This window comes from Mustela erminea, chromosome 3, assembly GCF_009829155.1.
Source record: "Mustela erminea isolate mMusErm1 chromosome 3, mMusErm1.Pri, whole genome shotgun sequence".
In the NCBI taxonomy this organism is placed as follows: Eukaryota; Metazoa; Chordata; class Mammalia; order Carnivora; family Mustelidae; genus Mustela; species Mustela erminea.
In genome coordinates this window covers 79,111,624-79,137,150 of record NC_045616.1, presented here as the reverse complement: position 1 = coordinate 79,137,150, position 25,527 = coordinate 79,111,624, and the positions used below count along the sequence as shown (strand labels likewise).

Below are 25,527 nucleotides of genomic sequence, written 5' to 3'. Positions count from 1 at the left end.
CTTTTTATCAGGCTATGAGAAACAAGCAATTCAATATGAACCTTTTTTGCTTTTTCTGCCACAAAGATCAGCATCAAGCTGATCTTTAAAGCTCAGGTAATGACCTATGGCCTAGCAAAGATTATTTCTCTGCTCCTTTCTTCTTTAATTCTTTGTTATATTTTATAACATCTTAACATTTTGGGGAGTAGGTCTTATTCTGTCTTTCTTCCTCTCCCTTCCCCAACCTGAAATGGTATAGATAATATCTCTATCTATGTATCTATCTCCCTATTAGTTATCTGTATCACTCCCAGCTTTAGTGTTTATAGATATTATATCTTAGAGGACATGAGATGTTACATTTCAATCCAGATTTCAGTTATAAATTATATTATGGTACTTCCTATTGTACTTTTTAAACTTACATTAAGCCATTGGATCTAAGAGCAGTTTTAATTTTTACTTTTGGTTGATGTGAATCCTTTGGTCACAAAATGAAGACACTGTGGATTGTTGTAGTACGGCCATCCCTCCACTGACCGCTTTATTCCTCTGGGCTTCCTCCAGCAAACCCTTCCCAACTGCATTTCTAATAGTCCACCCAGCTAATTTCAGCAAATTCTGTTTCAGGTCCCTTCTGTCTTATGTTGAGCACCTCACTCTGTTTCCTTACAGCTCCCTATGGCCTGGATCTGTGGAGAGTCCTGAGACCAGCCAAGGTCAATGGAAGAAGGCCAGTGCAGTTGATGTGGAAGGTGACCACCTTACAGTTTTGTTGTTGTTGTTGTTTTGTTTCTGTTTAAAACCATTGGTTTTTTACACCTCCAGTAACTGTAATTCTTGAAATTTTACCATCTGTGTTTCCTTCCCTAGAGGCTTTATAATGCCCCAAATCTCGCTGTGGTTTCACAGTTCACAAAGCCTCATAGGTCATCATATAGTTGGCCTAAATACACCTTACAGACCCTGCCCCCTCTCTTCTTTGGTCTACATTAACATTTAAGACAGGTACAAAGTGCAAGTGCATCTTGACCTTCTGGGGAACTACCCCCACACCTCCCCCCCATCCCCCACTGACCCAGGCTGGCTGTAATATTGTATAACACCTACCCCTACATGGGAGAAAAGCACTGACTTGGGGTCAGTTCACTAATGTGGCCTTGGGTCATTGAAAACATACATTGCTCATGTGTCCCTTTGAGTACTAGTATAGTGGGATATAAAGCCAGAACATGAGTCAAATGATCCTTTCTTGGATGGAGGCCTGGGATTGAGGAACAAAGGAGAAAGTGTGGGCATCATGTGGAGAGACAGAGAAAAGAGGAGAAGAGAAGGTTAGACAAAGGACAAAAAAGGAGGGGAAGAAGGAATAAACAGGAAAAGAGAAGGGCAAATATGAGGGGGGAAAAAACCCAGCCAGGAACCAGGAGAAAAAGATGGGGGAGCTGTGGAGGGGAGAAGAAGGGGAGAAGAGCAGCAAGATGTCAGAACTCTTCAGTAGTGTCCCGAGTTCTCCAGGAACACTCATATTATTTCATGCTTGCTAAAGTCCAGGCAAGTTTAAAATCCTTCTGAAAATGGAGAAATCACTTTCTTTACCGATGATATTCTAATTCCAGTTATGCCCTCTGCTTTTCTCCACTCCCTTCATACCTTAGGACTTTGGGGCCCCCCCAAGTTGTAGAGGCAGCAGGCCAGGGAGAGCACAGCCAGGTGTACTGGCCTTTGTAAATCAAGATTCTGTGACTCCCATTTTGTGGTTTCTTTCTCACTGATTAAGTATGAACAAATCACTCAGTCAGTATATTTTGGGGGAAGGAAAGCAAACAATGGCACATATCCGCATATGGTCAGCCACAGAATGTTGGGTCAAGTAGGCCAACATGTGAATGTGAAGTTCGTGAAATGGACTTGAGTTCCCTCCTCTTTCTTTCCCTCACCTGAAGACTGGTCCTTATTTTTTTTTTTTTTTTTTTTTTTTTTTTTTGCCTCAGTAGGAGAGGTTTCTAAGAATTAAGTTTGGTTTAAAAGATTGGACTAAAACTGAATAATGCACTGAATAATAATGCACTGAATAATGCACTGATTGCACAGCTCTGTGAATATACTAAAAAAAATCCCTTAATTGTATGCCTTAAAGTAGTGAATTTTATGGTATCAGAATTACATCTCAATAAAGCTGTTGTTTATAAAAGAAAATGCATTGTCCTAAGAGGTAAAAACCTCCCAGTCATTAGGAAGTTTCTGTCAAATCCTGAAATGGAAAGGCAGTGGGACAAAGTGACTTCTAAAGTTCTGTCTGACCTTACATTCAGTCATTCTACTCCATCCATGTGTGTTGTCAGTAACACAAAGTAAACAACTGGAAAGCCCTGTAACTCCTGGGAAATACTCAGCAAGGTGATCACTAGGCAAAAACATATGGTTAGTAGGTTCAGGTTCAAGGCTGAAGAGAAGAGTCTGGCTTGGAATCTCTGGGGTCCCCTGAGGCTTCTCACCACAGGTTTAGGACTGGTAGGGCAACCCTGAATGTTTTAGGCCTCTTAGCTGGGATATCCAGTATGGCTGGTCCAGGGAAGCTAGCTCTTTCTCAAAGGAGGCGACATGCTGCTTTTTATGTTGCAGCACAGGTACTTTCCAACCCTTGGAAGCTTCCAGAGAAGAGATGACCCAAGGCCAGAACAAAATAGGGATTCTTGGAGGGACTGTCTCACATTTTTAGCTTATACTGTCCTGTCCTGTTCCTGGGGGAGGGAAAGAAAGATAAGCATCAAAATGACTTGCTTACATTGGCTTGCACTTTCTCCTAGTTAAACCTCATGGAATTACACTTCTGTTAAGGGTTGATACCAAGGGACCATTTATCAAAGCTCTTTTGGCCCTTGAAGGATTCATGTTACAGCACAGGGTGTATTATTCATCCCAGAAGGGTGATGATCTAATTGCAGTTTAGCACCTAATAATTAACATTACCCCTCACCCCTCATCCTCACCATTTATTACCATCTCAGTGTCTATCTTTTCTTGTTTCTGGCAATACATTTTGTTTCCTTTGGGTTCAGAAGGCAAGTGGAGCCCCGGTCCTGGAGAAGGCCCTTGGCTACAGGATATGGTACTTTCCAGAAAGCAACACTAATCTCACAGAAACAGTGAACACCACTAACCAGACACATGAACTGCATCTGGGAGGCAAGACCCATTGGGTGTATGTGATTTCTTATAATTCTCTTGGGGAATCTCCGGTGGCCACGCTGAGGATTCCGGCTGTTGATGAAAAGTGTAAGTAGAGTGTCAACATCTTACTTCGATGCGTGGTCCCAACTAGCTGGCCAGGAAGACCCCCTCAAGGATTGCTCTTTCTGTCAGGTCCAAATGAAAATGAAGTGGGAGCTTTATAGGTTATGGTGAGGAGATCAAAATCTTGTGGTAATTGATGAGCCCCTTGAAATACACTTCCTTTGGAACAAAGCCTGTGTTGAAAAGCAGAGACTTCATAAAGTCATATGAGACAGTCATACACCTAGAAGTTCTACAAGAAGCTTGGGTTTGTTTGGTCTGAGTGAGCCATATAAAACTGTCCAAAAACCACGTTTGTCCTCAGTGAAAGAAACTTCTTTTTTGAGTTTTCCCTTTCATGGTATTGACCATGTCCCAGCCTACACTTACTCACTCTTCCATGTTCTTCCTTTTCCCCTTTCCATGTGAATCTTCAGTTAGGAAAATTTATGATGTTTATACGTATCAATAAAGTGCTCATTATACTTTCAATTAAGTAGTTTTAAACATTTTACTGTTTCCAGGCAAACTCATCTTTTATATCGCATGTTGGAATAAAATACTTTCTGTGATTCTTAGTCAAGGAATTGCAGGCAAGGGATTTCTTCTTTCCCACTTTATTTTTCTCTACAAATCTTACTGTTTCTCATTCTATCCATTTTCTCATTCCTCATTTTCTCCCTCAGTTGGTTGCAAGTTCCTTGAGCACAGAGATTTTTGTCTGTTTTTCTTTTCCTCCTCTTCCTCTTCCTCACACCAGCCCCCTTCTGTAGCACCTAGAATAGGCATAGAACAGTTGGCATAGAAAAGGTTCTCAGGGAAAAAAAAGAAAGAAAGAAAGAAAAGGTGCTCAGTAACAACTTATTGAAACACATCATAGTTAGATAATGCACTCTCTAATTTTTCACCTCTCTTTACTTAGACCTAGACTGGTTCAGACCTTTGCACTACCAGCGCTGGACACATTTGCCTCTACTCCCCTCTTTCTCTTCCCCTTAAACTGAACCCATTTCTTTCCTTGCCTCATTTTGGAACTCCTATGTACAGCTGACTTTTGGACAACATGAGTTTGAACTGGGTGGGTCCACTTATATGCAATTTTTATATGCCATTTTTTTTACTTTACAATACTATAAATGTATTTTCTCTTATGACTTTCTAAATAACATTTTCTTTTCTCTCATGTTCTTTGTTGTAAAAATATAATACATAGGGGTGCCTGGGTGGCTCAGTGGGTTAAGCCTCTGCCTTTGGCTCAGGTCATGATTCCAGGGTCCTGAGATCGAGTCCCGCATTAGGCTCTCTGCTCAGCAGGGAGCCTGCTTCCCCCTCTCTCTCTGCCTGCCTCTCTGTCTAGTTGTGATATCTTTCCGTCAAATAAATAAATAAAATTTTTTGAAAAATAAAAAAATTATAATACATAATACATGTAACATGCAAAACATGTATTAATCTACTCTGTTACCAATAAGGCTTCCAGTCAACAGTAGGCTATTAGTAATTAAGTTTTGGGGGAGTCAAAAGTTATACATATATTTTCAACTGCACGGGGGTTGGTGGTCCTCACCCCCATGTTGTTCAATGGTCAGTTGTATACATATTCTGTGTTTTGAGCTACACTTGACATTACTGTAGTATTTAATAATATTTTTCACCATCCTTAGTTCCTGGCATCCTACTTTCTGCCTATCTGATATCCCTAGTGATAAGGTTTCTGACAAATGTGTGTCATTGAATAAACATTCTTTGTTAGTAGAGGCACTGCTGCATAGTAAAGCCAGTTTCTTGATGTGGCCCTGGAGAGGGAGGCAGTAAAGAATAGTGGATAGAAACATGGGCTTTGGAGTCCAACAGCCCTGTATTCATATCTTGGCTTTTTTACTGTGGTGTCTAGATACCACAAACCTTGGGCAACTTATATAACCTTACTAAACCTCAGCTACTTGTAAAATGGAGCTGTTATATAGTAGTGCCTCCTTCATGGAGCTGTTGTGAAATGAGATTGTATCTTTAAAATGATTTTCCTAATGCTAATTATTACTATTGTCATTCTTATTTTTTAAAAATTATTTATTTATTTATTTTTTTATTTTTTTATTTATTTGAGAGACTACAGGAGGGAGAAAGGAGAGAGAGAATCTGAAGCAGACTCTGTGTTGAGTGCAGCCCAGTGGGGGACTTGATCTCACAACTGCAAGATCATGGCCTAGGCTAATCCAGAGTTGGATGCTCAGCAGACTGAGCCACCCAGCTGCCCCAACATTGCTATTCTTAATAAAATTTCTGGTTGATTAATTTTTTATTAGGCAGGGATTATCAACTTTAAAAGTACTATAAAATAATATTTTAACTAAAATTATGCTAAATTCCCATAGGGTTTTTTGTTGTTGTTGTTGTTAATTTTTCCCAATTCTGAAGGTACTTGCCTTGTGTCAGAAGCATCAGTGTGATCATCCGTTATAATAATCCCAGACCAGATGCAGGCAAGCTACAGCTGTAGACCAAACCTGGCCTGATACCTGTTTTTGTAAATAAAGTTTTATTGAAACACAGCCACACCTATTTGTTTCCATTTCCTTATGTCTCCTCTTGTGTAATAGTGACAGAAATGAATCATTGTGACAAAGACCACATGTCTTATAAAACCTAAAATTTTTACTATTTGGCTTCTTACAGAGAAAGTTTAAAGACTCCTGGTTTAGACGTATAAGAAAGTAATGCTTTACAGAATTTTGTTTAATAAGGTAGAGTCAGCTAGAGAATAGTTATAATAATAATAATTGTTATAGCAACAACCCTTTCTGCCCATGGGTCCTGTCCCTGTGCTTTAATAAAATCACCTTTTTGCACCAAGATAATAATAATAATAATAATAATAATAATAATAATTGTTATAAGTGTTAACACTTAGTAAGTTACACTTATCATATGCTGTTCATTGGTAAATGTCAGGCATTATGCCAAGATGAGATAGGTTAATTTAATGCCTTGAAATGGTCCATGAGGTAGAGGCTATTAGAATCATTTAATAGATGATGAAGTGGAAATTCAGGAAAGCTTGGGAATCTGCCCATGGTTGCTCAGGTGAAATCAAACTCAGGTCTGCATAATCCACAGTTTTACAATATACCAGAATCTTAGACTTGATGCTGCTTGACATTGAACCAGTTATTTACCTGTGTGGGCCTCCATTTTACCATCTTTTAAAAAAGGGTTTGGAATAGATACACCTTCATGTTCCTTCTGACCTAAACATCTCTGACTTTTAAAGGACCTTAGCCAGCATGTGGCTTTGGAGTGATCTGAGGTAGGACCCCGAAGAGCACAGCAACTGTGTGGTGTGGGTGAGGAGGCTGTCAGGACTCCTGAGGCAGAGCTGAAGGTAGCCTTAGACAGCTAAGGAGAGCACCACAGTTCCTGAGGGCTGTATTTGATGGCCCACAGTGACTGCCTTCATGCAGACCATGAGAACTTAAAAGTGTTAGCAGTCAAAGCCCCTTTTCCCCTCTCCCAGGATGAATATGGATTTTCTACAGCACCTGGGGGTATGTTGTATTTGGAGAAATTGTTCAAATGTTCTTGTTGAATAATGGAGGGGTCCAGGAGAGTTTACATACAGCAGAGTGATGATTTGGAAACTTCTCCTTCAGCACCCTTGACACTGCCCAGGCTCTTTCACAGTTGCCATGGCTTAATTGAACCTTTTCCACACCTCTCGTGGCCCAGGGCCTGGGCTGTTCCATTCATCCCTATAGCATGTTTGGCTCTTTCAACCTCACCTCTGCTCCTCAGACAGCCAGTGTTGGTAAAGAAAAGGACTGTGGGCTTAGGAATCAACACTCATTCCTATCAGGATTTGTGTGCAAGTAATTATTACGAAAGTGCCTCCAGGGAGACCAGAAAAAGATGTGAAGGAAACACAGCCAGGGAAAGGGAGTTGGCCAAGCCAAAGGTGCCATGTGATTTTCCCAGGGCTGCTGTAACAATGGGCCACAGACGCAGTGGCTTCTAACAACAGAAATTTACTGTCCCATTGTTCTGGAGGCCAGAAGTCTAAAATGAAGGTGTTGGCAGGGCTGTGCTCTAGGGGAGGATCCTTCCTTACCTATTCCAGCTTTTGGAAGCCCCAGGCATTCCTTGGCTTATAACAGCATAACTTCAGTCTCTGCCTGGGTCTTGACATGGCCAGCTTCCTATGTCTCTTTGTTTCTGTGTCCAAATCCGTTCATGAGGACATCAGTCATAATGGGTTAAGGATCCACTCTCTTAACTACTAATATCCACAACAATCTGATTTCCTGATAAGGTTACATTCTGGAGTACTGAGGATTTCTTTTTTGTGGGACACAGTTCCACCCATAATGGGTACAATTTGCAACAAAAACCTAAGGAAGAATGGCTCCAGCATGGCCTGCAAGGGGACTGTGGAGTAAGTTGAGGGCACAGTTCTTCCAACAAAGCAACATACACACACACACCCCCCAAATAGTAAGAAGGGATTGAGCAGATCAGGGAGCATGAACATTACCTTCTACAAGAGGCTAGGGAGGGTTCCAGAAGCTCTAGAAATGCCTTTCAGCCTGACCAGAATGGTAACTGAGGATGCTTAGAGGCTATGGGTGGGAGTGGGAGTGGTAGGAGCTCTAGAGATCACATGTTGTTGATGTCCTGGCCGCTATCCCTACTCCACGTTTACATTTCCTTCATGCCTCAGTTGCCCTTCCTGATCCTTTTAGATCGACAAATTTCCTGGCCTTTCTCTGGGACTAGCAGCTGGAGTATCTCATAAAGGCCCAGTCTGAGAAAAGGATTCATAAACTGTGGCCTTCAAGAACAGAGGCTCGTAAAGGTGCATACAGCCTGCTGGGGCTTGTTGCCTAGAAATAGCAGGATTCAGTACTCCCAGACCTCACACCAAATTCTACACTTGGCTAGGCTTCTAGCTTCGGAAGGCTTTTTGATTTTTTTTGGAAGGACACTGCCTCCTGCCTTTATCCAGGACTGTCTTTGGTGTTCATTGAAGCATACTTTGTTAATTGTAATTTTGAAGCCTCAGGCATATTGTGGGTGATAAGGGGCAGAGGAGAGTGGCACCCCATGATCTTCTGGGCCCCACCTACTTGTGCTCCCCTTCTGTGCCACATGTCCTCCAGTAGTTCTCCTTTCTTCTTATTTAAACATTTTTAATAAGATAGCTATCTGATTCTAATTAAATCTTAGGTATTGTATTGAAACTCTTAGGTATTTTATTTATTCTATTTAAAATCTTAGGTATTGCATTGTATTTAAATTTTTTTTAAGATTTTATTTATTTGACAGATTAAGAGAGAAGACAAGCAGGCAGAGTGGCTGGCAGAGGGAGAGGGGAAAAGCAGGCTCTCTCCTAAGCAGAGAGCCTGACATGGGGCTTGATCCTTAGATCCTGGGATCATGACCTGAGCTGAAGGTAGTCACTTAACCAACTGAGGCACCCAGGTGCGCCCCACCCTTTCCACCCCCCCCCCCCCGCCAAGATTTTATTTGTAACTTTTCTATTAAAGGAATCCTTGTTGCTTGTTTCAAGACAAGAGGGTTTTGTTGTTGTTGTTGTTGTTGTTTGTTTGTTTGTTTTGTTAGGGCTGCAGAAAATGTCATTTACATATCAGTCATATCTAGGTGCTTTGAAGTGTGTGTCTACATCTTTCTGGTACATACAGTTCTCACAGCCTTGTGGATAGGAATCTATAGCCAGGTTGTGTGGGACCAGCCTAGATAGTTGAAATTTGAAGTCACCTCCCAGGTATGCCTTTAGGGGCATGATCTCCCAGCTCCCAGCCATAGAATTACTGGTACCTGAAATTCTGCTTTTAGAGATTCATTCTTTGTCTAAACTTGCTTCCTTTTATTTGCACAGGCACCTATGGAAGGTAAGTCTTATGACTCAGCAACTTTCTAATGAGATTCTTTCTTGGAAATAGGTAAATTTTGGAGACATAAGGAAAGATTAAGAAGATACTTAATCAACAAACGTAGGAGGCAAGGAAAAGTGGTACAATAAAAAAGATGGAAACAGCACCATTAAGAGGAGGCCTCAGTGGAGATCTTGAATTTTGATTTTCTTTACAGTTTGGGCAGTGGATGAAGCCAGTGTGGTTGGTGCATTTGGAGAATGAGTTGGGCAGCTTTCTCTCTTTTTTTCCCCCCTCTCTTAGCATTTCAGTGCATTGAGGCCATGCAGGCCTGCCTCACTCAGGACCAGCTGATAGTGGAGTGGCAAAGCTCTGCTCCAGATGTGGACACATGGATGGTTGAATGGTTCCCAGATTTGGACTCAGAGCCCTCCACTTTTTCCTGGGAATCTGTGTCTCAGGCCAGGAACTGGACAATCCAGAAAGGTATCCATTGTGGACCCCACAAGTTCCTTCTATATAAGATTCAGTTTCATTTCCACTAGTTTTAAGATCTTTAACTTTGACTCTAAAGCTGTAGATGGAGTTTTGGACATCTTTGGTTGTCCTTTGGACAAAGCAAGTGCAGGCCCAGTGAAGTGCCATATTTCTTGGTGGTTCCCACTTAGGCTGGGCCAGGAATCTATGGATATCAGACTTGGTATATGGTCTATTTACAGGTGGAAATCACCATATTGACCTCACCATCAGAGAGCCCTTCCTGGATATCTTTGATCATGTGGGTAATGCTAGGGTTTTTCTCCCATTAGTCTTGCCCAGGCTACCCTTTTAGTTCTGGTTCCCTGTTTAAGATCTAGGTCCCCTCTCCAAGTAAGTGATATAGGGAATAGACTTCTTTTTAAGAAAGTCCCTGCTCCTTGAAAGACAGATGAATGAGGCTTTACCCTCCCAATCCTGCCAGTCTAACCATTTAATACTTAATGGCACCATATAAAGGATTATACTCATGCAGGGATTCATGGTAGAGGAGCTAGAATTCATGGAATCTGAGTTCTCAGGATGATATGGTATTGAGAGAAGGATTAAGTTTTATTCTGTAGTGCTTCCAAATCATGTAACAAAATCCATGATAGAGGAAGGACTGGATCTCTTACTTTTCCCTTCCTGGTTGGCTCTGTCATTTCATTAGAGTGGTGTAGATTTAGTTCTAATAATTAATTTTAAAAGGTTAGAGTTGGACAATGGAGATGATCCATCCTAACCTCCTTGTTTTCCAGATGTGGAAACAGTAAAGAAATGTTCTTACATTAGAGTATATGTCCATACTTACAGTATGTCCTCTAAGATGTAGATGTAACTCGATCTAACGATTCTCCTTTGCCAGCCTCTGAGCATAAGGCTTATTTTCTGTCTCTCTCCCTCTTTTTTACAGATGAATTAAAACCCTTCCAGTGCTATAACATCTCTGTTTATCCAGTGTTGGGAGACCGAGTGGGCCAGCCATATTCCATTCAGGCTTATGCTCAAGAAGGCAGTATGTATGCAAAGGCCCCGTGGGGCAAGGAAACCCTGGGGCCTGTCCAACAACCACACGAGGCTGTGAATGTCTTTAGCCCATTCACAGTTGCCTTAGCGCTTAGCTGTGCTGCACCTTCAGCTTGGAAGCTTCATACGCTTGACACAGTTGCGGTCAGGTTGTAGGTTTATTGGATTTCAAAGCTGGGATAGAAGTTAGAGATCCTCAAGTACAAGCCCCTCATTCTACAAATGGAAAATCAAGGCTCAGAGAGGTAAAATAATTTGTCCAATCTCACAAATGAATTTAGGGCCAATAGGCTTATAAGCAGAAATAACATAGACCAAGTTGGGGACCTTACAGAGTTAATCCTAAATTGGAGATGCAAAAAATTATTTTTTTGTTGCTATTGTACGGTACAACTCATGGGTTGTACTGATGAACTGCCCAGACTTTATTCTTTATCTTTTGGAGGTTAACCTTATCCAGATTCAACATTAGAAAATCTTTCCTGTCACTCAAAAGTAACCCCGGGTGCTTGTCCTGCAGCTGTATTTGATACTAGCTATTATCGATACGAATGAAAGCTGAATGCAAAATGAGAGTGGGGGCTCTGTCAGAAAGTACTTTTTTTGCAGGCCTTTAACAGTGCTTTCCTTCTGTTCAAGATGGATAATTCCATCTTTTCCCTACTCTGCTTTTCCCTACTCTGCTCCGGCCTCCCATCTCTGGCCCCGATTTGCCTTGAGTACCACCCACAGCTCTGGGGAAAAGGATCTTCCCAGCTGTGATTCAGTGCTTATTGTTTTTCTCCCTGGCCTGTAAAGTTCCATCAGTGGGTCCTGTGACTGAGGCAGACAACATTGGTGTGAAGACAGTCACAATCATGTGGAAAGAGATTCCCAAGAGTCAGAGAAATGGCTTCATCAGAAACTACACCATATATTACCAAACTGAAGATGGAAAGGAGTTCTGTAAGTGTGCTTGTAGCCGAGCTGGAAAACCCCCGAACCCCAAAGAGTTGCTGTGGGTACACCTGCTGTAGGGGTTGGTGCCCTATAATCTCACATGAATCACTTAGCCTCTTTGACAACCTCTCTGATAATGAGGCCAAGAACACCTACCTCTTGAGTTTTTTGGAGTCAAATGAGAGTGAAATGACAGTACCTAAGAATCAAAAGGAGTGTTTGTGGTCAGGCTGTGAACAAGCTGGCCTTCTGGGAGCTTCCCAATCATTAATGCAGACTCTTTAATACTCTGCATTAAAGAGTAGAGTGGTGACACCTACCTCAGTGCAGGACCCTCTACCCTGATTCCTTTTGCCCACTGTCAAGTCATACTTTTGCTTGAATCCACAATATCTACTGACATCCTCAATTCTGGGCTAGGCTTGGATTCCTATTTAGGCTAACTTTTTTTTGTTACAGTAAAATACATAAAGCATAAAATTTATCACTCAAAACATTTGAAAGTGTACCAGTTAGTGGCACTGAGTATATCAATAATGTTGTGCCACCATCATCTCTATCTGTTTCTACCCCAAATAGAAACCCTATACCCATTAATCAGTCTCTTCTCATTGTCTTTTTCCCACAGTCCCTGGAAACCTCAAAATTGCTTTCTGTCTTTTGGATTTACATATTCTGGCTATCTCATATAAATGGAATCATACAATATGAGGCTTTTTGAATCTGGCTTCTCTTACTTAGCATTGTGATTTCAAAGTTTATCCATCTTTTAGGTTGTAATAATATCTCATTCCTTTTTATAGCTGAAGAATATTCTAATCTATGGATAGTCTGCATTTTGTTTATCCATTCACCAGTTGATGGGCATTTGGGTTGTTTCCACTTTTTGGCTACTGTAATTAATACTGTAGGCAAATACTTTTTGAGTATTTACTTGCTTTTAATTCTTTGGGGCATATACCTCAGAGTGGAATTGCTGACCCATATGATAATTCTGGTTTAATATTTTGAGAAACCACCCAGCTGTTTTCCATAGTGACTGCCCCATATTACATGCCCACTAGCAATGGATGAGAGTTACAATTTCTCCATATTCTTACCAACACTTATATTATTGTTACTATCATGGGGGTATGAAATGGTTTCTCAATTCATTTTGTATTTCCTTAATAATTAATGATGTAGAACATCTTTGCATGTGCTTATCGGCCATTTGTATATCTTATTTGAGAAAGTCTGTTCAATTTCTTTGCCCATTTTTATTTTATTTATTTATTTGACAGACAGAGATCGCAAATAGGCAGAGAGGCAGGCAGAGAGAGAAGAGTAAGAGGCTCCCTGCTAAGCAGAGAGCCCAATGTGGAGCTCCATCCTAGGACCCTGGGATCATGACCTGAGCCAAAGGCAGAGGCTTTAACCCACTGAGCCACCCAGGTGCCCCACTTTGCCCATTTTTAAATTGGGTTGTTAGTCTTTCAGTTTTTGAGTCATAAGATTATGTTAGATGTTTCTTATAAAATATATGATTTGCAAACATTTTTTTCCATTTTATGGATTGTCTTTTCACTCTCTTGATAATATCTTTTGATACACAAAAGTTTTTAATTTTGGTGAAGTCCAGATTAATCTATTTTCTTTTGTTACTTATGTATTAAGTATCATATGTAAGAAACCACTGCCAAATTCAAAGCCACTATTTACCCTATGTTGTCTTCAAAGAGATTTATAGTGTTAGCTTTTATGTTTATGTCTTTGCTATATCTTTCTAGACTAATTTTAAGCAGAACATGGATAGAGGGATTGGGGTATTTGATTGGATGACTTGGAGGTACAGGTCCCAGTGCTCTTATTTCACTCTTCCTAAGGCACAGTTTTTACTTGGGATTGGCTGTTGTGTTTGACTTCTATATTTTTCCTTTAGCCAAGACAGTCAACCCCAATATCCTGCAGTATGGCCTGGAGTCCCTGACACGAAAGACCTCTTATACTCTTCAGGTCATGGCCAGCACAAGTGCTGGGGGAACCAATGGCACCAAGATAAACTTCAAGACATTATCAATTAGTGAGTATTTCCTTTATGCCTTGCGTAAGTCTCCTTGGCATTTCCCTTATGGCGGTTGGAGATGATGTTTGCTAAAGGCAGGGGGAAGCCTAATGAAAGGGAAGTACTTAAGTAAGAAGAACCATCTGCCCTCTGGCTCATTGACCTTCCTGGAAGGCTTATAGTTGAGGAGAGAAGTAGAGAGAGCAGACACATTGAGAACTGAATTTGAAAAGACTGGTCATTTTTTCCCTTCATCATGGGTAGTCCCATGTCATCTTGAGGAGAAGGGTTCAAGTTAATTACAACTTCATTTCAGTACATACCAACCTCTGCTCCAAAGCTGCCACAGGTTCATAGTCACCAGTATCTGTGTTCCAGAGGTTGCTACAGAGTGGGGCCTTGGAGAGAAAACCTTGGTTTAACTAGCACCATTGTCCACAGGAAGGAACTTAACTTCCATCATTTGTGGAGATTTTTGAGCAAAAATGTACATAATATGTTCTACTTATCAGTTTTTACATTAAAAAATAGCAAGAAAAATTTAGTAACAAAATATAAAATGTAGTGTTGATGATGGTTATGGGAAATATTCAAGAGGAAAGGAAGCTAGAATGAGAGGAGAAATGAAGAAAGAAAGAAGGAGAATGTGAGAAACAGAAATACATTAATTTTCTCAAGTCCTTGAGGAGCAGAGATTTGATTTTAAGGATATACTAGAACTGTTTTAAGAATTATTTATATTAAAAGTGAAGAGACATTGCCAGTTTTTTCAGTAAAAGGTAAACAGAGTCTGGTATAAGTTCTCTCTCCCTCTCTCTCTCTCTCACTTTTTTTTTAGAGAGAGAGAGAGAGAGAGCATATGAGCAGAGGGTGGGGAGGAGCAGAAAGAGAGAGAGAATCTTAAGCAGGCTCCAGGCTTAGAGTGGAGCGCAATGCAGGGTTCAACCTCATGACCATGGGACTGGATCTGAAATCAAGACACCCAACCCATTGAGCCACCCAGACCCCCCTGGTTTAAGTACTCTTGAAAGCCTCTTGCTTATCACATTTTCAAAAGTATAAAACTATCTTTATGGTTCTGGAAAATGTAAATACAGCATGTGTTTCCACATAGAAAACATGTTCTGTTTTTATGGGCTAACACTGCCTTTTTTGGAGTTCTTTTTGATATTGTTCTGTAGAATCTTTTAAAATCATATAGTATTTTCACAGCACTAGGCACAGATTGCATCATCTGCTAGAATTTTTCCATGGGTCAAATTTAAGGCAAGAGCCTGCCTTGGAGCCTTGATGTTTCTTACACTTGTTTGCAGATTACAGATCTCCCTGCTTCTGTCTTCGTTCCTCTGCAGTCTATTCTCCACACGGCATTCAGAGTTTAAAACCCTAGCTCCCTGCTTGAAACCCACCATTTGCTTCTGTTGTGTGTTAAATAAAATGCAAATTCCTACCCACAGCTTTCAGGATCCTTCCTGAGCTGGGGTTTACTGACCTCCTCTCCTACCGCGTTCTGCTTCTATCTATGCTCTCTAACTTCTTCCTGCTTTTGCCTCTGCTGTTCCTTCTGCCAGGAATGCTTTCTCCTTGTTTTTGCATGAGTGTTTCTTCTCATTATTTTTTTTAATTTTTAATTTTTTATAAACATATATTTTTATCCCCAGGGGTACAGATCTGTGAATCGCCAGGTTTACACACTTCACAGCACTCACCATAACACACATACCCTCCCCAATGTCCATAACCCCACCCCCCTTCTCCCAACCCCCTCCCCCCAGCAACCCTCAGTTTGTTTCGTGAGATTAAGAATCACTTATGGTTTGTCTCCCTCCCAATCCCATCTTGTTTCATTTATTCTTCTCCTACCCCCCAACCCCCCAAGTTGCATCTCCACTTCCTCATATCAGGGAAATCATATGATAGTTGTCTTTTTCCGACTGATTTATTTCGCTAAGCATGATACCCTCTAGTTCCATCCACATTGTCGCAAATGGCAAGGTTTCATTTCTTTTGATGGCTGCATGGTATCCCATTGTGTATATATACCACATCTTCTTTATCCATTCATCTGTTGATGGAAATCTAGGTGCTTTCCATTGTTTGGCTATTGTGGACATTGCTGCTATAAACATTCAGGTGCACGCGCCCTTTCGGATCACTGCATTTGTATCTTTAGGGTAAATATCCAGTAGTGCAATTGCTGGGTCATAGGGTAGCTCTATTTTCAACTTTTTGAGGAAACTCCATGCTGTTTTCCAGAGTGGTTGCACCAGCTTGCATTCCCACCAACAGTGTAGGAGGGTTCCCCTTTCTCCGCATCCTCACCAGCATCTGTCATTTCCTGACTTGTTAATTTTAGCCATTCTGACTGGTGTGAGGTGGTATCTCATTGTGGTTTTGATCTGTATTTCCCTGATGCTGAGTGATGTGGAGCATTTTTTCATGTGTCTGTGGGCCATCTGGATGTCTTCTTTGCAGAAATGTCTGTTCATGTCCACTGCCCATTTCTTGATTGGATTATTTGTTCTTTGGGTGTTAAGCTTGATAAGTTCTTTATGGATTTTGGACACTAGCCCTTTATCTGATATGTCGTTTGCAAATATCTTCTCCCATTCCCTGGATTGTCTTTTGGTTTTGTTGACTGTTTCCTTTGTTGTGTAAAAGCTTTTGCTCTTGATGAAGTCCCAATAGTTCATTTTGGCCTTGCTTCCCTTGCCTTTGGCGATGTTCCTAGGAAGAAGTTGCTGCAGCTGAGGTCGAAGAGGTTGCTGCCTGTGTTCTCCTCAAGGATTTTGATGGATTCTTTTCTCACATTGAGGTCCTTCATCCATTTTGAGTCTATTTTCGTGTGTGGTGTAAGGAAATGGTCCAATTTCATTTTTCTGCATGTGGCTGTCCAATTTTCCCAACACCATTTATTGAAGAGGCTGTCTTTTTCCATTGGACATTCTTTCCTGCTTTGTCAAAGATTAGCTGACTGTAGAGTTGAGGGTCTATTTCTGGGCTCTCTATTCTGTTCCATTGATCTATGTGTCTGTTTTTGTGCCAGTACCATGCTGTCTTGATGATGACAGCTTTGTAATAGAGCCTGAAGTCTGGAATTGGGATGCCACCAACTTTGGCTTTCTTTTTCAATATTCCTTTGGCTATTCGAGGTCTTTTCTGGTTCTATATAAATTTTAGGATTATTTGTCCCATTTCTTTGAAAAAGATGGATAGTACTTTGATAGGAATTGCATTAAATGTGTAGATTGCTTTAGGTAGCAAAGACATTTTCACAATATTTATTCTTCCAATCCAGGAGCATGGAACATTTTTCCATTTCTTTGTGTCTTCCTCAATTTCTTTCATGAGTACTTTATAGTTTTCTGAGTTTAGATTCTTTGCCTCTTTGGCTAGGTTTATTCCTAGGTATCTTATGGTTTTGGGTGTAATTGTAAATGGGATTGACTCCTTAATTTCTCTTTCTTCTGTCTTGTTGTTGGTGTAGAGAAATGCAACTGATTTCTGTGCATTGATTTTATATCCTGACACTTTACTGAATTCCTGTACAGTTCTAGCAGTTTGGGAGTGGAGTCTTTTGGGTTTTCCACATATAGTATCATATCATCTGCGAAGAGTGATAGTTTAACTTCTTCTTTGCCGATTTGGATGCCTTTAATTTCCTTTTGTTGTCTGATTGCTGAGGCTAGGACTTCTAGACTATGTTGAATAGCAGTGGTGATAATGGATATCCCTGCTGTGTTCCTGACCTTAGCGGAAAAGCTTTCAGTTTTTTTCCATTGAGAATGATATTTGTGGTGGGTTTTTCATAGATGGCTTTGATAATATTGAGGTATGTGTGCTCCATCCCTACACTTTGAAGAGTTTTGGTCAGGAAGGGATGCTGTACTTTGTCAAATGCTTTTTCAGCATCTATTGAGAGTATCATATGGTTCTTGTTCTTTCTTTTATTAATGTGTTGTATCACATTGATTGATTTGCGGATGTTGAACCAACCTTGCAGCTCTGGAATAAATCCCACTTGGTCGTGGTAAATAATCCTTTTAATGTACTGTTGGATCCTATTGGCTGGTATTTTGGTGAGAATTTTCGCATCTGTGTTCATCAAGGATATTGGTCTGTAGTTCTCTTTTTTGATGGGATCCTTGTCTGGTTTTGGGATCAAGGTGATGCTGGCCTCATAAAATGAGTTTGGAAGTTTTCCTTCCATTTCTATTTTTTGGAACAGTTTCAGGGGAATAGGAATTAGTTCTTCTTTAAATGTTTGGTAGAATTCCCCCGGGAAGCCGTCTGGCCTTGGGCTTTTGTTTGTTTGGAGATTTTTGATGAGTGTTTCAACCTCCTTATGGATTATGAGTCTGTTCAGGCTTTCTGTTTCTTCCTGGTTCAGTTGTGGTAGTTTATATGTCTCTAGGAATGCATCCATTTCTTCCAGATTGTCAAATTTGTTGGTGTAGAGTTGCTTATAGTATGTTCTTATAATTGTCTGTATTTCTTTGGTGTTAGTTGTGATCTCTCCTCTTTCATTCATGATTTTATTTATTTGTGTCCTTTCTCTTTTCTTTTTGATAAGTCTGGCCAGGGGTTTATCAATCTTATTAATTCTTTCAAAGAACCAGCTCCTAGTTTCATTGATTTGTTCTATTGTTTTTTTTTGGTTTCTATTTCATTGATTTCTGCTCTGATCTTTATGATTTCTCTTCTCCTGCTGGGTTTAGGGTTTCTTTCTTGTTCTTTCTCTAGCTCCTTTAGGTATAGGGTTAAGTTGTGTACCTGAGACCTTTCTTGTTTCTTGAGAAAGGCTTGTACTGCTATATATTTTCCTCTCCAGACTGCCTTTGTTGTGTCCCACAGATTTTGAACCTTTGTGTTTTCATTATCATTTGTTTCCATGAATTTTTTCAATTCTTCTTTAATTTCCTCGTTGACCCATTCATTCTTTAGAAGGATGCTGTTTAGTCTCCATGTATTTGGGTTCTTTCCAAATTTCCTCTTGTGATTGAGTTCTAGCTTCAGAGCATTGTGGTCTGAAAATGTGCAGGGAATGATCCCAATCTTTTGATACAGGTTGAGGCCTGATTTAGGACCGAGGATGTGATCTATTCTGGAGAATGTTCCATGTGCACTAGAGAAGAATGTGTATTTTGTTCCTTTGGGATGAAATGTTCTGAATATATCTGTGATGTCCATCTGGTCCAGTGTGTCATTTAAGGCCTTTATTTCCTTGTTGTTGATCTTTTGCTTGGATGATCTGTCCATTTCAGTGAGGGGAGTGTTAAAGTCCCTTACTATTATTGTATTATTGTTGATGTGTTTCTTTGATTTTGTTATTAATTAGTTTATATAGTTGGCTGTTCCCACATTAGGGGCATAGATATTTAAAATTGTTAGATCTTCTTGTTGGGCAGATCCTTTGAGTATGATATAGTGTCCTTCCTCATCTCTTATTATAGTCTTTGGCTTAAAATCTAATTGATCTGATATAAGGATTGCCACTCCTGCTTTCTTCTGATGTCCATTAGCATGGTAAATTCTTTTCCACGCCCTCACTTTAAATCTGGAGGTGTCTTCGGGTTTAAAATGAGTTTCTTGTAGGCAACATATAGATGGGTTTTGTTTTTTTATACATTCTGATACCCTGTGTCTTTTGATTGGGGCATTTAGCCCATTAACATTCAGGATATCTATTGAGAGATATGAATTTAGTGCCATTGTATTGCCTGTAAGGTGACTGTTACTGTATATTGTCTCTGTTCCTTTCTGATCTACTACTTTTAGGCTCTCTCTTTGCTTAGAGGACCCCTTTCAATATTTCCCATAGAGCTGGTTTGGGGTTTGCAAATTCTCTCAGTTTTTGAGAGAATACTCAGTCCTGGAAGCTTTTAATCTCTCCTCTATTTTCAATGACAGCCTAGCTGGATATAGTATTCTTGACTGCATGTTTTTCTCGCTTAGTGCTCTGAATATATCATGCCAGCTCTTTCTGGCCTGCCAGGTCTCTGTGGATAAGTCTGCTGCCAATCTAATATTTTTACCATTGTATGTTACACACTGCTTTTCCTGGGCTGCTTTCAGGATTTTCTCTTTGTCACTAAGACTTGTAAATTTTACTATTAGGTGACAGGGTGTGGGCCTATTCTTACTGATTTTGAGGGGGGTTTTCTGTGCCTCCTGGATTTTGATGCTTGTTCCCTTTGCCATATTGGGGAAATTCTCTCCAATAATTCTCTCCAATATACCTTCTGCTCCCCTCTCTCTTTCTTCTTCTTCTGGAATCCCAATTATTCTAATGTTGTTTCGTCTTATGGTGTCACTTATCTCTCGAATTCTCCCCTCGTGGTCCAGTAGCTGTTTGTCCCTCTTTTGCTCAGCTTCTTTATTCTCTGTCATTTGGTCTTCTATATCGCTAATTCTTTCTTCTGCCTCATTTATCCTAGCAGTGAGAGCCTCCATTTTTTATTGCACCTCATTAATAGCTTTTTTTTTTTTATTTCAACTTGGTCAGATTTTAGTTCTTTTGTTTCTCAAGAAAGGGCTTTTATATTTCCTGAGAGGGTTTCTCTAATATCTTCCATGCCTTTTTCAAGCCCGGCTAGAACCTTGAGAATCATCATTCTGAACTCTAGACCTGATATATTATCAATATCTGTATTCATTAGGTCCCTAGTCTTCGGTACTGCCTCTTGTTCTTTTTTTTTTTGTGGTGAATTTTTCCACCTTGTTATTTTGTCCAGATAAGAGTATATGAAGGAGCAAGTAAAATACTAAAAGAGTGGCAACAACCCCAGGAAAATATGCTTTCAGAAAGTGGTTGATTTTCTGTTTCTAGAATTTCTGTTCTTCTTCTCTTCAATCTGCCATTGGATTTGTAGGTATTTGCGATCTTTAGGTAAGCTATCTAGCTGATCTCCTGCTACCTGAATTAGTCTCAGCCTGCTACTTCTCCGCCATCTTGACTCCTACCCCTTCTCATTATTAACATTGGCTCAGATTTCTCCTTTCAGAGAAGTCTTCCTTTGCCGATGTGTAAAGTTACTATCTTCCCATCTTACCTAAATATACTCTATCATCCTGTTATATCTGTAATCATCATCTTCTTTGTCTGAATCTTTCTACCAGAATGTAGGCTCCATGCGAGTAGGGATCTTGTATATCTTCCTTACTTTTTATTACCCAGGGTAGTGCTTGGAAAGTGGTAAGCACTCACTAAATATGTGCTAAGGAATGAAGGTGGAGAATGAGCCTGGTGAACATAGTGTTTGTCACTGTTATTCAGGCAGAAGAGAACTGGATGAGGAGCCACAAATATCACTTTTCTTTTTATTAATTAATTTTAATTGAATTGAAAGAAAAATCATAAAGAACATGTTGCTGAAACTCCTGGAAGAAAAAATTAATCTTAATTTTTGTCATCAAAGTGAGGAGCTCATCCTTTTACTGACTTTTTTTTCCTATTCCCAAAGGTGTCCTTGAGATTTTCTTTATAACTTCTTTGGTTGGAAGCGGCCTTCTCATTCTCATCATGCTGACAGTGGCATATGGTCTCAAAAAACCCAAGTGAGTTTATAGGCAACAGCATGTACCCTCAAAATCAGGGACTAAAGGGGTGGAAGGCATCATGTGTGGAGAGGGCACTGTGTTATTAAGGGGATGTTTATTCATTTATCAATTTGGTACATATTTACTGAGTTTATTTATATGCCATACCCTGCTCATCAGAATTCTGACCAAACGAGGACTTCTATTCCCCACAGCCCCATGTACCAGGCTTATGCCAGGGGATTGCCAGCTGCTCCACATGCTGTTATCTTCTGTATTTGGCATCTGACTCTAAAGTCAGGGAGAAGGTCCTTCCTCTCAGTGATCTCCCAAGTAGAGAGAGAACTTACCCATGGGATTAGAGCATTGGCCAGTAGTATGCCCAGCATAGACTTGTTCCTTGCTGGTAGTGCAGTGTTGGAGGGCTGGCCACAGAGATGTTTGTCCCATGTGCTCTGGTCACTGTGGGAAAGGAAGCTTGTCTTCAGGGTCCTGTGCTTTCTCTCCCCAGAGAATCTCATGCTACCCTGTTGGTCAAGGGCTCCCTCCCCCATAGATCTCTCTCTCCCAAACTGCACAGATGAGGACCTTCTCTGCCAAGCATCTAGGCTTAGTTATAGTTAAGTGAATGTCAGCCTCATTTCCCAACCATAGGTAGAAACCAAGTCACCAGGCAAACCCTTGTACATTTTGCTTATCTATCAGGCTCCCTTGTGAGGCGGCTGCAGCTGGTTAGGACCACGCTTTGAGAATCACTCCACTAAAATGTAGATGTTGTACAGGCTTAGAGGGTTATGCTTCCTGGAGGATAAATCTCAAAAACATGGTTCTGTCATGGTGTGGTTTCTAGCATCAGGACCAGGGGTGGAGATGCAGAGGCAGGAGAGGGTAAGAAAGGTGTCTTTCCATCACAACCCATTGATGACTTATAATTTCACTCCCCAAACTATGTGTTCCCAGTTTCTGTCAGGAAGTCGACAGCTTGCCCTTATGTAATAGAGAGCAATACAATTCTCTGTAGCAAAGTTACACCCTTCTGGCAGACCCATGCAGTGTAAGTAACATATACTTCTCAAACTCAATTCCCGTTTTAAAATCATATCTCTTATTAGCAAATTGAAGCACTTATGTTGGCCTGATGTCCCCAACCCTGCTGAAAGCAGCATAGCCACATGGCATGGAGATGATTTCAAGGTAAATACTTTTGCTTTTGTTAGAGAAATCATTGAGTAGGTTGGTTGCAGAAGACAAGGAAGGGTGATAGAGATAGGGAGGAGTCCTGCACTGAGATTTGTACAGGCTTCACATCAATAGAAATTCAGGTTAAAAAGTCCCGAGGTATGGCTGGCATGACAGGTGGAATGAGCCTTTCTGGAACAACTTTGGCCTTCATCCTCTTGGATCAGTGGAAAGGACTTCACTCTGCTCAGAGGACCCAGTGTGTGCTGGACATGGAACTGGTCCTATAATGGATGCCACCTAAGGACACTGGCCCCACCCTCAAGGACCTGACTATCTAATTAGGGAGCAAGAGAGAGACTGGCTATAAGATTCAGAGCCATTAAAAAGCAGTCAAGAACAAGTTAGTCTAGAGGTTACTGGAGACCTTGAGGGGATGTTGATATACATAGCTGTCCACAGGCTGACACGGCTGCCTCGGGTTGTTTTTCTCAGATTAGGGAAGTTACAGTCAGACTTGAACTGGGAATAGGGTTTTTTAGTGACTTATCCCTAAGTAGAAAACTTCCTTTTCATAAGTTTAAATTAAAAATTGTTTTGCAATTTTTAAGATATAATTTCTTTTAGTTAAGTAAAAACAAGCCCTATCAAATATAACCTTTAAATTTTTACTGTTGAAAGACTATTTCTAATACTTCTTGATGCAGGAATTTTTAGTACTAGCTCTTGCATGTTTCAGCTCGGAAGACTTTTTTAAATGTAGACATCTTTATTTATTTATTTTAATTTTTGTTATTTGTGTTATTTCTGTTTTCTTCTCTCCTTTATCAGCTGTGTGTTACCCTATATACTTTGCTACTTATTAAAAGTTGTCAAGAGAGTAAATGAATTTATAGGCAGTATTGTCTGATGATTGTGGTTTTTCATCTTATGTAAGAGTTCTAATTTGGATGCTTCCATCTCAATTGGGGTTTAGTGAGCTTATGATTATGTGGAAAATAGCCTTGAGCTCTCAAGAAGAAAAAAAGTTGTTTGAATACCATGTGCCATTTCTCAGGAAATGGGTCAGTCTTACCAGGCTTCTCTGGAAGGGCTTGTGGAAGAGATTGGCCATCACTTCTGGTCTCTGGAAGGAATGTGGGGGGCTGGTCAAGAGGTGAGACATTGGTTATCCTAAGCCTAATGAGCTCTTGACTGCCTCATGTGTAGCTCTTAAATGATCATTGGGGGTGTCCCTTTCTCTTTTTCAGGATAAGCTAAACCTGAAGGAGTTTGATGATCCTGTGAACACGGAAGGAGACAGGGTTCTAAAATCATACTCCAGTGATTTTATTGACAAGTTGGTGGTGAACTTTGAGAATTTTTTGGAAGAGGTTTCCACAGAGGAAATTGGAAAGGATCAGGAAAGCATTTTGAGAGAGGAAAAAAATAAGTATGTGACTTTTCCATATTGGCCTTATCGTCCTCCCACATCAACTGAGATTCCACAGAGAAAACCCCAACAGCTGCGTTCTAGAATACCAGAGGAGACCAGCTTAGAAACCAAAGAACAACTTCTCTCTTCTGTTCAGAGTTTAGGGCCAGAGAATCTCTGCGAGGAAGGAGAACCAAATCCATACTTGAAAAATTCGGTGACAACCAGAGAATTTGTCACATGCGAAAAACCTCAAGATGAAGCCAAAAGAGAAGTTTAATTGTTGCTGTGGCTTGAATCCCTCTGGGTCTCAGTGTGGGTGAATCCTGCAGAGAGCATATATCATGACTTGGCCAGAAGAGCTTTCCTGGGTGTCTCCCCCAACTTGCTTGTGTTAGAGAAACTCTCACATCCCCCTGAGGGGCCTGTTGACCTTCACTGACCCAGACGTGTAACTTGCCTGAGAAGGAGGGATGGTCATATATCTGCACCCTGCCTAGGAAAAGCAATTTATGGTTTGTTTTTTTTTTTTTTTTTTTTTCAGTTTCACACTGGGGTCTGTGACATTACTTCAAGGGACAGCAGGGCCCCCAAGGTGGATATAATTGGCCTTCTGTAGGAATTAGATCATTGTCACAGCTGTTGCTGGAGTTACTTCCTCAGGGTTCCAGTAGACTCTCCCCACTGCCAGCAGACTGGGGTCTGGTAGGAGGTGAGAGTCTCTTCCTATACCTCTATACCTTGGGTTCTGGGCTCCACCTCCAAGGCAGCCCTGAAATCTCACTTTCGAGATTTTGTTTTTCCCTCTGTACAGAGGCAGGGGAGGTAGAGTGGCCTTCCTGATGCTGTGCCTGCCCAAGACTCCTTCTTACCCTCATAAATCTCAGCAAGACCTCCACCCACAATTCTTGCCCCTGGTTCACAGCACACTGGCTGCTGGGAAATCAGGGAATGTGTGTGGGGGGGTGTCTCAGCAGGGCACTGGTGAGCAGACTCTGGGCTGGGCCAGAAGGTCCACCCCAATCTTCACATTGCCCAGCCCTGGAAACAATCCCAGAGGCCTCTGCTGCCATTTTGTCTTGCCCCCAAGCCTGGGAGTAGGAAGGCACTGAACACTGCCCTGCTTTTAGGCAGAGACCCTGGCGCCTCACGTGGCCTCAGAGCCAGGGAATGCTTCCTGAGCATGACCTTCTAAGGCTTCTTCCCAGCACAACCTGAGTAGGCTGTAGAAACATGCTGCTGTGATTTTGCTGCTCTGACCCCAGGACTCCTCTTGCCTTTGCATTGGCCACACACACAGCTTATGGCAGTCAAGGGAGTCCTATGGTCAGGATTCATTTGCGGAGACCCAGCATCGTGACCACATTGATGGCAGACGACTTCCTAGTGTGTGGTTTTGACTCCTCTAGCTATTGGGGGAGGTGGCTGAGAGCCCGGAAAGATGGAGGAAGACCAGGCTGTGAGATGGAGGAAGGCGGGGCTGTGAACCTGTCTTTCCCACCTCTCTCAGCAGCCTCTCATCTTTTTAATGCTTCCTTTTTTAAAAATTTAATTTTATTTAAATTCAATTTTTTCTTCTTTGTTTTCCTTTCATTTATTCTTCCTTTCCCACTAGACTCCTTTTATCATTTTCGCACTGACTTTTGCTGCCTTGAGGGTTAAGGAAACCAGGACTCTCTCTTCTTTCTAGATGGCCCAAGGTAGGTCCTAGGAGTCAGTGT

General features: G+C 41.0%; 1 protein-coding gene across 1 annotated transcript in view; it reads left to right on the top strand.

The window, feature by feature from the left end:
- IL31RA (interleukin 31 receptor A) overlaps positions 1 to 25,298 on the top strand; it is a 91,603-nt gene extending 66,305 nt beyond the window's left edge. Inside the window, exons 7-16 of the mRNA XM_032334951.1 lie at positions 658 to 737; positions 3,045 to 3,261; positions 9,450 to 9,632; positions 10,579 to 10,680; positions 11,490 to 11,636; positions 13,552 to 13,692; positions 21,138 to 21,231; positions 22,326 to 22,407; positions 23,450 to 23,548; positions 23,643 to 25,298. Coding sequence (XP_032190842.1) covers positions 658 to 737; positions 3,045 to 3,261; positions 9,450 to 9,632; positions 10,579 to 10,680; positions 11,490 to 11,636; positions 13,552 to 13,692; positions 21,138 to 21,231; positions 22,326 to 22,407; positions 23,450 to 23,548; positions 23,643 to 24,086 — 1,589 coding nt within the window. The 3' untranslated portion in view covers positions 24,087 to 25,298. The remainder of the gene's footprint in view (positions 1 to 657; positions 738 to 3,044; positions 3,262 to 9,449; positions 9,633 to 10,578; positions 10,681 to 11,489; positions 11,637 to 13,551; positions 13,693 to 21,137; positions 21,232 to 22,325; positions 22,408 to 23,449; positions 23,549 to 23,642) is intronic.
- Positions 25,299 to 25,527: the final 229 nt, after the last annotated feature.